This window comes from Exophiala spinifera, assembly GCF_000836115.1.
Source record: "Exophiala spinifera strain CBS 89968 unplaced genomic scaffold supercont1.4, whole genome shotgun sequence".
Lineage (NCBI taxonomy): Eukaryota > Fungi > Ascomycota > Eurotiomycetes > Chaetothyriales > Herpotrichiellaceae > Exophiala > Exophiala spinifera.
In genome coordinates this window covers 821,622-833,830 of record NW_015622516.1, presented here as the reverse complement: position 1 = coordinate 833,830, position 12,209 = coordinate 821,622, and the positions used below count along the sequence as shown (strand labels likewise).

Below are 12,209 nucleotides of genomic sequence, written 5' to 3'. Positions count from 1 at the left end.
CTCTGTCGATCAATGCCGGTTGGCAATGTTGATCCCACCTAGCTACGAATCTCCTTGTGCGATATGATGATCATGGATCAGCCATGAGGATCTTCACGCCGGTATCATCTGCCACAAGTCGCCATCCTGCCCCACTCTGCAGAGATACCGAGTACGCATACACCAGCTAATCCCCTGGGAGGATTCTTCCATGGCATTACTGTTGCACTCTTCCCTCACTCGATAACAATTGTACTCGTAAAGGTCGTGGAAAAGTAGCCATGGCACCCCTCTTGGGCAGTTTCAGTCGTCGTTCGTGCTCCTGGGGAGGTTTCAACACCTAGCGCTCGAGGCTAGCCGCCTGTTTGAATCGCTTAGCCAGAATCTCTGATGGGCTGCCAGCTTCGCCATCGTCCTCTTGCGGTTCCAATGTCCATGGACGTTTCAAGGGCCGCTCACCATATGTTTCGAGAATCGCCATCAGGGTTCCCCATCCAGACGAGTCTGTCAAATGAATTGCATCAATCTGGTCACGCTTGGTTGCAACCTTGCAGAGCAATCGTTCTTCGTCCTGAATATTGTTAGAAGCGCGCGTGTGACCAGCCAAATTTCAACTTACCTTGCTGAACACTCCCATGCCATGAATGAAGCATAGAAGATGGAAATCGGACACGGCGTCCACAGATTGCGACGATCGAAGCTGCTTAGCGACGTCTCGGGGATTTTGGCCTTCCGCGACGGCTTCTCGATTTTCTATCGGGAATCGACTGTTCTTGAACAATGGGGTGGGCTGGATGGGCATACCTGCCGTGAGCGAGACAAGCAGGTATTCCACCGGGAAACTGGGCTTTGCGTTCTCCTGGACATTTGCACCGTATTCATTGATGCGCCGATAGAATACTTCGGGGATATATCGTGACTGAGAACCAGCCCCTTCATCGTCCTCAGACTGTACCAGCATGACGGATGGATCGGCTGAAGGCTCGACAATGTCCGCCCTCACCATTTCGACTGCAGCATTCGACGCTTGGTAAGCATTGATTGTGATGGTCTCGTCCTGATCGCCGGTGACTACGCATGTCACAAAATTAGATCCGAACCTTCCAGTCTCGCTCCACTTAGAAGGCTTTGGGTACTGTGCTTGAAGGCGTGCAGCGAATGCAATCTCGAGCGACGCGAGAAAATACGAGTCGACGTGTCTCTTACACACGGCTTGACCTTCGCCATCTTCTGGAGTCATCAGATCGGTGAAGATAACCCCCACCCGTTCGAGACCACACATTCTTGCAACCTCATCAACCTCTTTTTCGTTCGGCCACTCTAATAATGTCAGCCCATCGACTTCGGACATCTGAGGGGGCTCATAAATCGCTTCGACAATGGCCCTGACACCCAGTGGAACCTCGGCGTATTCATCATATCTGCCATACAGATATCCCAGCCGCTGACAACCAGACTTTCTCCAGAAGTCGATCAGCCGATCAACCATATCGGCCGAGGCGAACTCGACATGATCTACCATCCGAAACTCTTGCGGCTGTAGAGTGATTGCACTCGGCTGACACTTTGTACAGATGCCTTCGGGCCATGGAGGATGACCAGAAGGGCAGTCTTTCTTCACTCTGTAGTATGGTTCCGTCAATGGTGGCATGTATGAGCTTTTCAGTTCGGGCTTGTTCGTGGCTGAATTGATCTTGCGTAGGTAACTGTGGAAAGATAGATGTTTGATTTTCCTCTCGTCAAGGTATTTCTTGTCGTAAGGCTCCAACGGCTGGCAATAGTCGCACATGCCTTTGGGGCCATGCCGACACATTTTGGGATCTCTTGGTCGCGATATCTTTCCGTCTTGCTTGTCTAATCGATCATCGAGGGCGGACTGCTTGACCACTTCCCATGGGTTTCGTACGAGGGTGGGAGATGTGACTGAGGGGGCGAGGATGGGCTCGTCGGGCTCGGGTAGGGCTATTGTGCCGTTCAGTCGTCGCGCGGTCGTACTCGTGGCGGCTTCGCCGTTGGTGTGGCCATTAGCTAGATTTGGAGACTCTTGATACCCAATATATAGCTTGTCACCGTGCCTGGTTGTCATGTTAGACATCGACTCTATTGCATGTGAGAAACATACTTGAGCCCGACTTGCCGCAATTCCACGCCTGGTAAATCGGCCAAGCGTCGCTCTCGCTCAGGGTCTGGTGTCGAACTGACGGGTTTGTTACTCAGGACAATCGTGGCAGCGTCGGTATCCGGGGGTAGATGATCAAGTATCTTCCGCGTTGTGAGCAATCTTTCGGTAGATCATTAGACAAGTTCCCTACCTGGCTCGTTAACGACGAAAAGTGATCGGTCGGCTCCACGTTCAATCGAAATTGCCCCCATTTTGACTCGAATCGCAACAACATATCGTGTGAGAGGTTCTGGGACAGGGTCCGAGAAGTTCTGAATGCTAGGCGTTGTTGAGGCGAAGAAACAACCGAAAGAGTCTCGGGGTGCAGGAGAATCAATAATATAGGGACGTGAGAATCGTGTGTGAGGGCGCGTTCCAGAGAACGAAACGGAAACAATTAGTTGTTTGGAGAACGAAGAGCAAGCAGGACCGCAGTCATGAGTGATGGGTGTGGTGTGCATACGAAGTACCGTGGTGTATATCCGTACCTTGAACAGCATAGCATTTCGTCGCCGCGCAGGCACTGGCTTATTGCGTCACTGACAAAGATAATCACCTTACCGTAACCAGAAGTCAGGAACTTTGCCCCAGCACGCAGCTCAGGCAGCCTTGCCACAGCCCTTTGGGAGAACACCATCAATCTTCTGCTGCAGCTCAGATCACTCCTATGTCTTGAAATCACTGATTAATACCTATTAACACGATAACAATCACACGTTTTTGCTAGGCCTATATCGACAAATTAGGTGTTCGAGTCCATAAACGCCTCCCACGTTGAACAACCGATCGCAATCAGACCTCCTGCCTAAGATGCCTTGTACAACTGACCAAGACGCTTCTCCAAAATTTGCCTACCCTCCGCTGACCTCCAGATCTCTTCCACAGGAGCTCCTTTGACAATATCCCAGGCGATCAGCTTCTCTGTAACCTTGGTCAGGTCTTCCTGTTTCCGCTCCCAGTCCTTATCGCGTTTGATATGGATTCCAGACGTAACAACCACCAAGGGAGTGCTTGGATCCTGTATGTTCCGTGCCGCTAGTACCTCATTCTTGGTGAAAGACTCAGCCACCAGGTTTTCTTGCAGTTTGTTTTTGATGAACTTGCCCCCTTGATAAGACGATCTGCCGAACACACGGTCCTCCTTGAGACGGCCTTTGAATAATGCACCAGCGAGTCGGTCTAAGCCAAGGGGTGAAATGATGCCGCGTCCCCAAAGGACAAAACCCCGTCCAGGACTGGCAATCTTGTACAGAAGATCCTCGTGGAGACCGTCGATGAGCATCATACCTTTGATGTCCCGTGGATGTCTCGCCGAGAAAACACGACTGTATACTCCGCCCACGCCAGCCGAGACAAGGATCCATGGACCTTCTTCCCCTGCAATTGCCAATGCTTCGGAGATGGCATCGGCAGACATTCCAGCCGAGTGAGGTGATGGGGCGTTATCGGACCAAGCCAACCCAGGTCGATCCCAATAGCAATAACGGTCAATTGTGCCATTGACGTAGGCATCATAGACCCATCCCTCGAAGGTATACTCGACAGGCATATAGCCTCCTTCCAAAAGGACTGTGGGATTGGGGTTTCCATCTTTGTCATAGGTTTGGTTGCCGACACAGGCAAAATGCACGGCATACTTGTCTCCATCCACCAAATAGCGCTTTCCTGGGGATTTCAGCGTGGCGTCTCGTGAACGCAATACCAACGTCGCAGTCAGAAGTACAGTGATGATGACGAAGATGACCATGATGAAGGTAGCAGTGAAGACAGCACACCATTCTCGCAGCGAGCGTCGGGTTTCCTGGCGACCAGTGAGGCGTTGTTCCTCTTCGGCCTTGCCCCATTTCACGGTTCTGTTGGTGATGACGTTGTACGCTCCGATCAAAACAGCCCACACAACGGACGCGATGCCGATCCAGCCTTCCTCGACTCTTATTTGAGGCACTGCTAAGATGATAATCATATCAATCAGCAAGAGAACAGAGATTGCCATCTGGAGGATGCTCATTGCGGCGGACGGTGTCGCAAAGAACAACAGGGCCGTCAAGATATTGCCGACGGTGAGAGTTGTGTAGGCGACATCAAAGAATCCCGAGCCTCTTGAATGCATGCCTGGCGGACTGATGAAAATCGAGACGAACAGTAGAACCCACCAGAGGCAGGTTACGATCAAGAAGAGAACCTCGAACCATCGCAGCGCTCGAACGCTCCATAGATTGTACGGAGACACCTGGAAATCGATCAGCCAGCGCTCAGGGATTGAAGATTGAATAGCAACGTTACCGCAGGGTCGTCAGGACTCAGGTAGCCAACGCCATGTTCGTGCCGAGGCAACAACCTCGTTCGTTCATTGGCCTCTTCTGAGAGTCTACTTGGTTGGCTATGCGAAGACGTGGCTCTTCGCCCTTGTTCCTCCCGCTCTTCATCGTCGAGTTGTTGCTGTTCACCGTCCTTCTTGCTGCCCCAGAGCGACACCATAATGGGCTACCTGGCTTGGATTGGGAACGTACACAGGTACAATATGCGGAGGATGTAGTTAGAGGGAGGAAGAGGTACCCGGGATACGACCCGCAATACGACACCTTCAAAAGAGGACGGGTCGACAGCTGAGGATTGATCTCGAGTGGTGATGAACGTACAGAGTTCTTGGAAAGTCATCCAGAGTGAATGACCAGAATATGAAGGCAGGTCGGAAGCTGGTCCCAGCGCAGGTAGTCGGTCGCATAGAGTTATTCCGACGACGTCATGATCGAACTTTGAGGCAAGCGCAGGGCCCAGACGCCACCAGACATGCCTTATCGTTTGACATTCGCCTCAGTTAAGGCTCCCGGTCTCAGCTTCGTCCTGCAGTAGTCAGCTTTGAGCAACGGTGGTCAGTGGCTCTCTCTCCGGAGTGAGGTGGTGTCGAAGTGTCCGTCTGTCGTTTTGTGCTGAGCAGACCTCGCTAGGCTCTCACTTAGGCTAGTGAGGCTGGTCCCCGCGCTATAATCCATCGAACACCTAAGATCGCCCGCTAAGCGTCGCCTAGCTTGCTCCGTGGAGGGATCCCTTTCTACTTTTTAGTTTTAGTCCAACCACTAACTAACTACCGTGCCCTTCTATCTAACGTAAGGTAGGGTCGGCGGCCTGTAGTGTGTAGCTATGAGGAGGGTCAGACAGAGGGGGCTGTAGAACGTAATCGTGTGCTCTTATACTCCTGTGCCTACCTAGGTACCTTTCCTGGCCTCTCTTGTTGGCCGGCAGCTCACGCATCACCAGACACCGCCACACTTTGGATCGCTGCTCCGGGCGGACATTTGAGCCACAGCAGCCGCAGAAGTGCTTTCGGGTTGGACGCCCGTCACCTGAGGCCGGGTACCTTAGTCATCGTACTTGTTCTTGCCCGCCCTCCTACTCCCTACACAGCCTTGTCCCGGCCTTTTGTTCCCTCTACAGTACCACTCCCGGCGTGCCCGTTATGAGTGATCTCCAGCGGGCATTTGCCCGCGCTCATCTATCTCGTTTACCGCCCGAGCCTCCTCCTCCCATTCTCGACGAGCGTGACGAAGAGCAAGAGGATCAGCCCCTCCACACTCCGGGGTCTCCGAACGACTCGTCATCGTCGGCATCGTCAACCTCCTCGACCGGCACCATAGTCCCCTCCCCCAGCCGAAAACTATTTGAAAGACCAAGAGGGTAAGTTTGTACCTCATTGATTTTCCTCGACCGCTGTGTTTACTGACATCGAGGTCCTTCGAGGTCCGCAAAATCCCGCTCAACGGCTCTGCCGTGGGAAGACTTCTTCTCGCAATCACTGTCGTTTGAGCAAAAGACCCCCTCGGAGACGATCAACCACCACGTCTATTTCACGCCGCCGACATCCACCGGCCCTTTGATAGTTACACACCACGGCGCCGGTTCCTCCGGTCTGTCATTTGCCGCCTTCACAAATGAGCTCCTCAGTCTCCTCCCGAGTGCCGGAGTGCTCTCCCTTGACGCCCGCGGCCACGGTCAGACGACGACGACCACCTCATCCGGCGGGCCCCCGCCAACCCAGGATCTGAGCCTGACCACGCTTGCCGAGGACGTAGCCTTTGTCGTCAACGCCGTGAAGACGCTCTCAAAGTGGCCGAGCCTACCTGACATTGTCCTCATCGGCCACTCTCTGGGCGGGGCCGTGGTGACAGAAGTCGCCCACGAACGCCTCCTGGGCAATGCCCTGTTGGCATACGCCGTCCTCGATGTCGTCGAGGGCTCTGCCATGGACGCGCTGTCGAGTATGGACACGTACCTTTCGACACGGCCCAGGTCGTTCCCCTCTCTGGCGTCGGGCATTGAATGGCACCTCAAATCGCGTACGATACGAAATACGACATCCGCACGTGTTTCGGTCCCGTCGCTGCTCATCGAGGCCAAGACCAAAGACCTGTGGTTTTGGCGGACGGATTTGGGGGCCACGAAGCCCTTTTGGGAAGATTGGTTCGTTGGATTGTCCAAAAAGTTCCTCGAATCGCGCGGTGGAAAGCTCCTACTTCTTGCCGGCACTGATAGACTTGACAAGGAGTTGATGATCGGACAAATGCAAGGTGAGTAAGCTGCTGTCTGCGGGCCCCTGTCTCGCCGCCCCTTGTTCTCTAGAGCTGCTACGTTCGTCGTGCTGACCGTCACATCCATCCTTAGGCAAGTACCAACTACAGGTTTTCCCGGACAGTGGTCACTTCATCCAAGAGGATCAGCCCGCACGAACCGCGCAAATCGTGGCCGATTTTTATAGAAGAAATGATAGGAGCGCCCTTGTTCTGCCACCCAAGGTGGACGACCTCATTAAGCAAGGGAAACTCAAGCCTGCAGGCCAGAAGGAAGTATAGAGCACCACATTTCCAGCTAATTTGAATACGACAAATGAATGCTGGGCTCTTTGACAAGCTGAATGCCATCTGGAATTATTTCCTGCTCAACGGCTACTCTGTCTTACCTCCTCCGCTTCATGTTCTTGTTCTTGTTCTTCACTTTTCCAGCTGCTGTCTTACCTCCGACTCCTCCCCCTTTGTTTTTCTTCTTGCGCTCTCTCCGCTCCCTGATAGCGGCCTCTTCACTCCCCTTGCCTTTCTTCCACATTTTTCCATCCACCCTTTCCCTGTGCAAATCCAACTTCTTTTTGTCCTTGTTGCTCAGTTTCTTTCTCTCCGTCTTGACTTTGACCACGCCGTTGGGACCGTTCAATTCTAGCAGACCTCTCTTCTTGGCGTCAAGTTTGTCCTTCTCGCTCTCGAACCACGTTCTCTTTGGTCGCGCCATGATCTCGGCCTCATGTTTGATTCGATTCTCGCCCCTGGTAATCTCCGCCTCTGTCTGGGCAAGCTGCCTTTCTTCCTTCTCCTCGCGCAGGATATCTTCAATGTCCTTCTCCATTTCTTCAATTTGGCTCCTCATGGCATCAACCTCCTTCACGTCCATGATTCTCGAGACGACTTTCGCGCCTTGCTCCCTCGCACTCTTCACGGCAGCTTTTACGACTTTGCGATCCGGCTCCGCCGCGATTGTACACGACCGACCAGATCTGCCAGCACGGGCTGTGCGGCCTACTCTGTGCACGTAAATCTCGTGTGTCTGAGGTGCTTCGTAGTTCACCACAGTCATGACATTCTTGATATCAAGACCTCTACTCGCCAAGTCGGTGGCGAGGAGGTGCGTCGTCCGGCCTTCGCGGAAGGCGTTCACCGCGTTAATACGTTGGTCCTGCGTCATACTGCCGTGCAGTTCACCGGCCTTGATACCAAGAAGGCCGAATATAATCCGGACTCGATGCGCTTCCTTCTTCTGCCTGAAGAACACAATCACCCGCTCTGTGAAAGCATTCTTGCATAGTACGCACAAGGTCGCGAGACGCATGTTCTCGCGGCCGGGTCTCAAGCGTACAAATTCTTGCGTAAGTCCAGCGGTCGTACTCTTCTTCGCGTCCACAGAGAGTCGAACCGGCCTGTTCATGCCAACGCGCACAAGCTTGTCGACACTGTCCGTCATGGTTGCGGAGAAGAGCATTGTCTGCCTCGACTTGGGGATGGTCTTGAGGATCTCATTCAGTTCGTCTTCAAACCCGGTCTCAAGCATGCGGTCGGCTTCGTCGAGCACGAGGATCTCGATGTTTTCGACGGTGAAACTTGGCGAGTTACGCATGTGATCGATGAAACGGCCCGGTGTGGCAATGACAACGTCGGGCCGTTTCTTAAGGATATTTTCCTGTTCGCGAAGCGAGAAACCACCGACAACCTGAGCAAAGGTGATGTCCGTAAAGCGCGCCAGCGCCGTTGCGACATTGTAGCATTGTACTGCCAGCTCACGGGTGGGCATCAGGATGGCGACGCGGGTTGTGGGGACCTTTCGTGGACGATAGAGCAGTCGTTCCAGGATGGGAAGCAGGAATGCTGCTGTTTTGCCGGAACCTGTGACGGCTGAACCGACCACATCGAGGCCTTGAAGCGCGACCGGCACCGCACGGGTCTGAATTGGTGTGGGCGCCGTGAAGGACAACGAAGCCAATCCTCGTAAAATGGGGCGAGAGAGGGAGAATTGTTGGAACGAAGACACAGATTTGAGGTCGGCTTGCTTCACCTTCTCCTCCGGAGCAAAGAATGCTGCTCGTTTGGCCTGTTCTTCAGCATCTGCGGAAGCCTGCGACTCGGCGTCTGAGTCCTCATGGTCAGAGGCCAAGTCGTCTGGATGGGCGACAGGCGAGGCAACCGAGTCATTGTCAGATGCATCATCGCCAGACTCGTCATCAGTGCTTGAGCTTTGCTCGTCGTCTTCAGACACTGCCCCTGCGCCAAAGGTGTCGTCTGCCACTAGTTCATCGTCTTCGAAGTCTGGAATTTGGATGTCATCTTCATCTTCCTCTGTTTCGTCTTCTTCCTCGCTTGTACTCTCGGCTTCTCCTACGCTATCGGCCTTGGGTTTTTGCTGCTTCTTGACAGACCGACGTGCAATGAGCTCATCGATGTCCACTCCCTTTTGACTTCCTCGACCGTTGACTTTGCTGCCTTCTCCCCAGCCGTCGAACTCTTCGAGCTCTTCTTGAACAGGATTGGCGGCGACGTCGAACTCGAACTCGGAGTCTATGGCGCCATCATCAACACCATGGTCCTCGTCACTTTCTGACTCAGGTGGAGACGATGCAAGTGGTTGTTTGGCCTTCCCTTGTGTTTTCTGCCTCTTTGACTTGCCGCCATTTTTGACTTCGTTGCGCTTGCGTTTTAAATTGGGGGCTGCGGCGTCAGACTCGGACTCGATCGAGGCTGCATCGTCATTGTCAGAGAGTGTCAAGACAAACTCATCCTCTTCTCTTGAGCGAACCATGGTCGTCTTGGATATGATCATTGGCCGACTGAAGCGTCAATTCGGCAAAGCAGAATATTTTTCTTGTCGTTCGGCATGACTTCGGCTGACTGCAGATCTTCCGAAAGGAGCAAGGTTCTCGAAGGGCTCACTGGCCAAGGGTGGCTCGGGCTCGGGCTCTGCGATCACCTTTCTTCTTCTGACCCTTGTCTACGACTTACTCAGAGAGTTACCCTGCTATGCCCCAGCTACCGAGTGTGACAGTCCAAGTTTCAGACATCTCCCAACGGATTTAGAATGGAACTCCAGAATCGCCCGAGCGCTGGAGTGTTACAGATTATGCATGTATCCAGCGCGTTCATGATCACCGCTATGCCAAAGGACGCGGGATTTCCCTATTGGAAATGGCGGCCAGGATATCGACCGCATACCCATGCAATTATGCCTGTCAAGCAGAATGTCTTCCATTGTGAGTATTGTACACCATATCTGGCCAGGCGCTGCTAGCTTGTCGTATCATGATTCATTCATGTGCTCCACCTGGGACATCGTGTTCATCACGACAAACGAGCAGGAACTTGGTCAATGATACAATGTACGTCCATATCCTCGATGCAACCAAGGGTCGGCGCGTTTACCGTGCCGCGCATGTCCAGTCCGACTTGATAGATGCCCGTGCTCTGGCCTCCTCGTGTAAGTCACGGAGCAACTGGCCACCTCAATCACCTTGACGGAGCTGCTTTCCTGCTGTCATGTCTTGAGATTGAGGAGTTCCCGATCTGAGGACGCTCGTCTCAACTTTTTGCTGATACGTAGAGGACCTCGATCGTCAAACCCTCCATGCGGCACAATCAGAGTCGGAGCCCACGGCGAAGGATCCGGATTCGGGTTAAAGAATATCTCAGCACTTGTGGAGTAATATCCATGCTTCGGTGCTGATAATAGATGGCAATGGGTTTACTCATCGGCAGAACAAAGTGGCCACATGAATGACAACCCAAATAGGCATTGCCGGGTGGTGCAGACTTCCTCAACTGACCTAGGTATGTATTGTATGTATTTATGCATGTGGATATTGCACTTTCATTTACGTAGCACGGCTTCACGTGTCCCCTCTAGAAGCACTTGTCGCCTTGTGTTCTGCCTTATTCAGCGTGGATTAGAATGCTCCTTGTAAAATTCGGTAATGGCAATTATGCTATTGGCACACACAATGTGTTTCCGAAGTATGGAAGCTCGTATGTCGACCAAGGTATCGCATGCAGAGTGTCTAGAAAATGACTAAGAGCACTGCATGGGGCCTAGAAGCAGCGCTCCTAGAGCGGTCAATCATGTCACCTTAGGAGCCGTTTCTGCCAGTTGCCAGTGGGATGCCGAGTTGTCGCAGAGAGCCAGGATCAGGGTCTGGTTTCGTTGCAAGTGGCTTGCAGTAGTTGCGTGGCAGAATCGTAATGGCAGATGCACTTGTTGTGACCGCCAGTCTACGCCATCGAATGCCTTTCGCTATCAACAGCCAGACCTGAAACTTCGAGGTGAACAATAAGTACAGTTACGGTCAAGCATGGAGAGCAGCGTGTGCTGATCACAGATGATCCTCACCATGCAGGAGCCGATCCTACAATCCAGAACATGTCCTCTTAGCAACCTCAAGCCAGGCTCCCAGCGGGTCAGACTGATGTGATGGGCTATGACTGTGTGGATTGTCCGGGTCCGAACGCGTAGCGGATGTAAAAAAAAATATACTCATAGGGGTTCTCCATTGCAACACATCGTACCTGCAAGCTGGCGGAGCATGACAAACAGGTCTTGATACGAGGCCAGTGATGACACGACACTTAGCAGAGACTCTCGTTCACCAGTGATCAAGGGCATGCTCAGTTGTCTGGAGGTTTTCTCGTTCAGCTCCACCATATGGCGGCCCGTCCGTGAGAAGATGGAGCCCGTAATCGTTGTGGCATCGGCTTTGTGTCTTTGGCCTGAGGCTTGCATGTCTACAGCAGAGAGGCATCCGCGTCCTCAATCTCACGCACAGGGTGAAGGGAGTCAAGCGAGGCAGGGCGTGTTGACCAATCCTCCGGACGATGCTCCCATCGGCGGCAGCCCACGTTTCTTTATCATACAGAGATCGTTATCAGCCCAACATCGGACATCCCACTTTTCCCACCAGAAAAGGCGAGGGCAGGCCAGACATCCCAATTCGACCAGCAACACCAGAAAAGGCGTAGACCTCGGATCGGGTATCCTTCTGCTCATCTGGAGTAAATCAGAAACATACACATGCCACAGACTTTGCGCTGCTCGATCGGAAAGGTTTATCAAGGATGCAGAGTGGATCGCCCTCATTGCGCACACCGCCGTCTGGTGGTGTCAGTCAACCCCCCAATTGTGTACAATCGCTTCGTTATTCCCGCGACCCGTCGACTTCAATCACGTCAGTTGGAAGATTGCTGGGAAAGGCCCCGGCTGCGCAGGGTCTGTAACATCACACATGCAAACAAAATGGCTGATGCTGAGGACGCCCGGAGCCTGCGGGCGTCTCTGGAATAGCGCTCCCATGTCCCGAGCCTAGCGACATCCAGCGAACTGCACCTGCATCCCACCAGCGTCCTCGTCCCTCCACTACGGTGGACGCCCTTGCATGCCAAACTGATTCGTTCTGCGCCGCTCGTCTTGTGCGACGGCTCTTTGTTGTCATCTCTTTTTTTCTCGTCCCATATTTATCCTGCCTACGTCCTCCTACATCTGACCGTTCCTTCTC

The 12,209-nt window shown here is 53.1% G+C and overlaps 4 protein-coding genes across 4 annotated transcripts; 1 reads left to right on the top strand and 3 right to left on the bottom strand.

Moving 5' to 3' along the window:
• Positions 1 to 319: 319 nt before the first annotated feature.
• PV08_05493 (uncharacterized protein) lies at positions 320 to 2,375 on the bottom strand (the record flags this gene model as incomplete). Its single annotated transcript, XM_016379836.1, has 4 exons — positions 320 to 550; positions 599 to 2,054; positions 2,102 to 2,241; positions 2,292 to 2,375. 4 exons carry the CDS (start codon positions 2,373 to 2,375, stop codon positions 320 to 322), a joined length of 1,911 nt encoding a protein of 636 aa, XP_016235663.1.
• Positions 2,376 to 2,945: 570 nt separating this feature from the next.
• On the bottom strand, positions 2,946 to 4,618 carry PV08_05492 (uncharacterized protein; the record flags this gene model as incomplete). The annotated part of the gene is made up of 2 exons (XM_016379835.1): positions 2,946 to 4,370; positions 4,424 to 4,618. The coding sequence occupies 2 exons, from the start codon at positions 4,616 to 4,618 to the stop codon at positions 2,946 to 2,948; spliced, it is 1,620 nt and encodes a 539-aa protein (XP_016235662.1).
• Positions 4,619 to 5,597: 979 nt separating this feature from the next.
• Positions 5,598 to 6,987, top strand: PV08_05491 (uncharacterized protein; the record flags this gene model as incomplete). Its single annotated transcript, XM_016379834.1, has 3 exons — positions 5,598 to 5,815; positions 5,879 to 6,705; positions 6,800 to 6,987. The coding sequence occupies 3 exons, from the start codon at positions 5,598 to 5,600 to the stop codon at positions 6,985 to 6,987; spliced, it is 1,233 nt and encodes a 410-aa protein (XP_016235661.1).
• Positions 6,988 to 7,090: 103 nt separating this feature from the next.
• On the bottom strand, positions 7,091 to 9,472 carry PV08_05490 (uncharacterized protein; the record flags this gene model as incomplete). The annotated part of the gene is made up of 1 exon (XM_016379833.1): positions 7,091 to 9,472. One exon carries the CDS (start codon positions 9,470 to 9,472, stop codon positions 7,091 to 7,093), a length of 2,382 nt encoding a protein of 793 aa, XP_016235660.1.
• Positions 9,473 to 12,209: the final 2,737 nt, after the last annotated feature.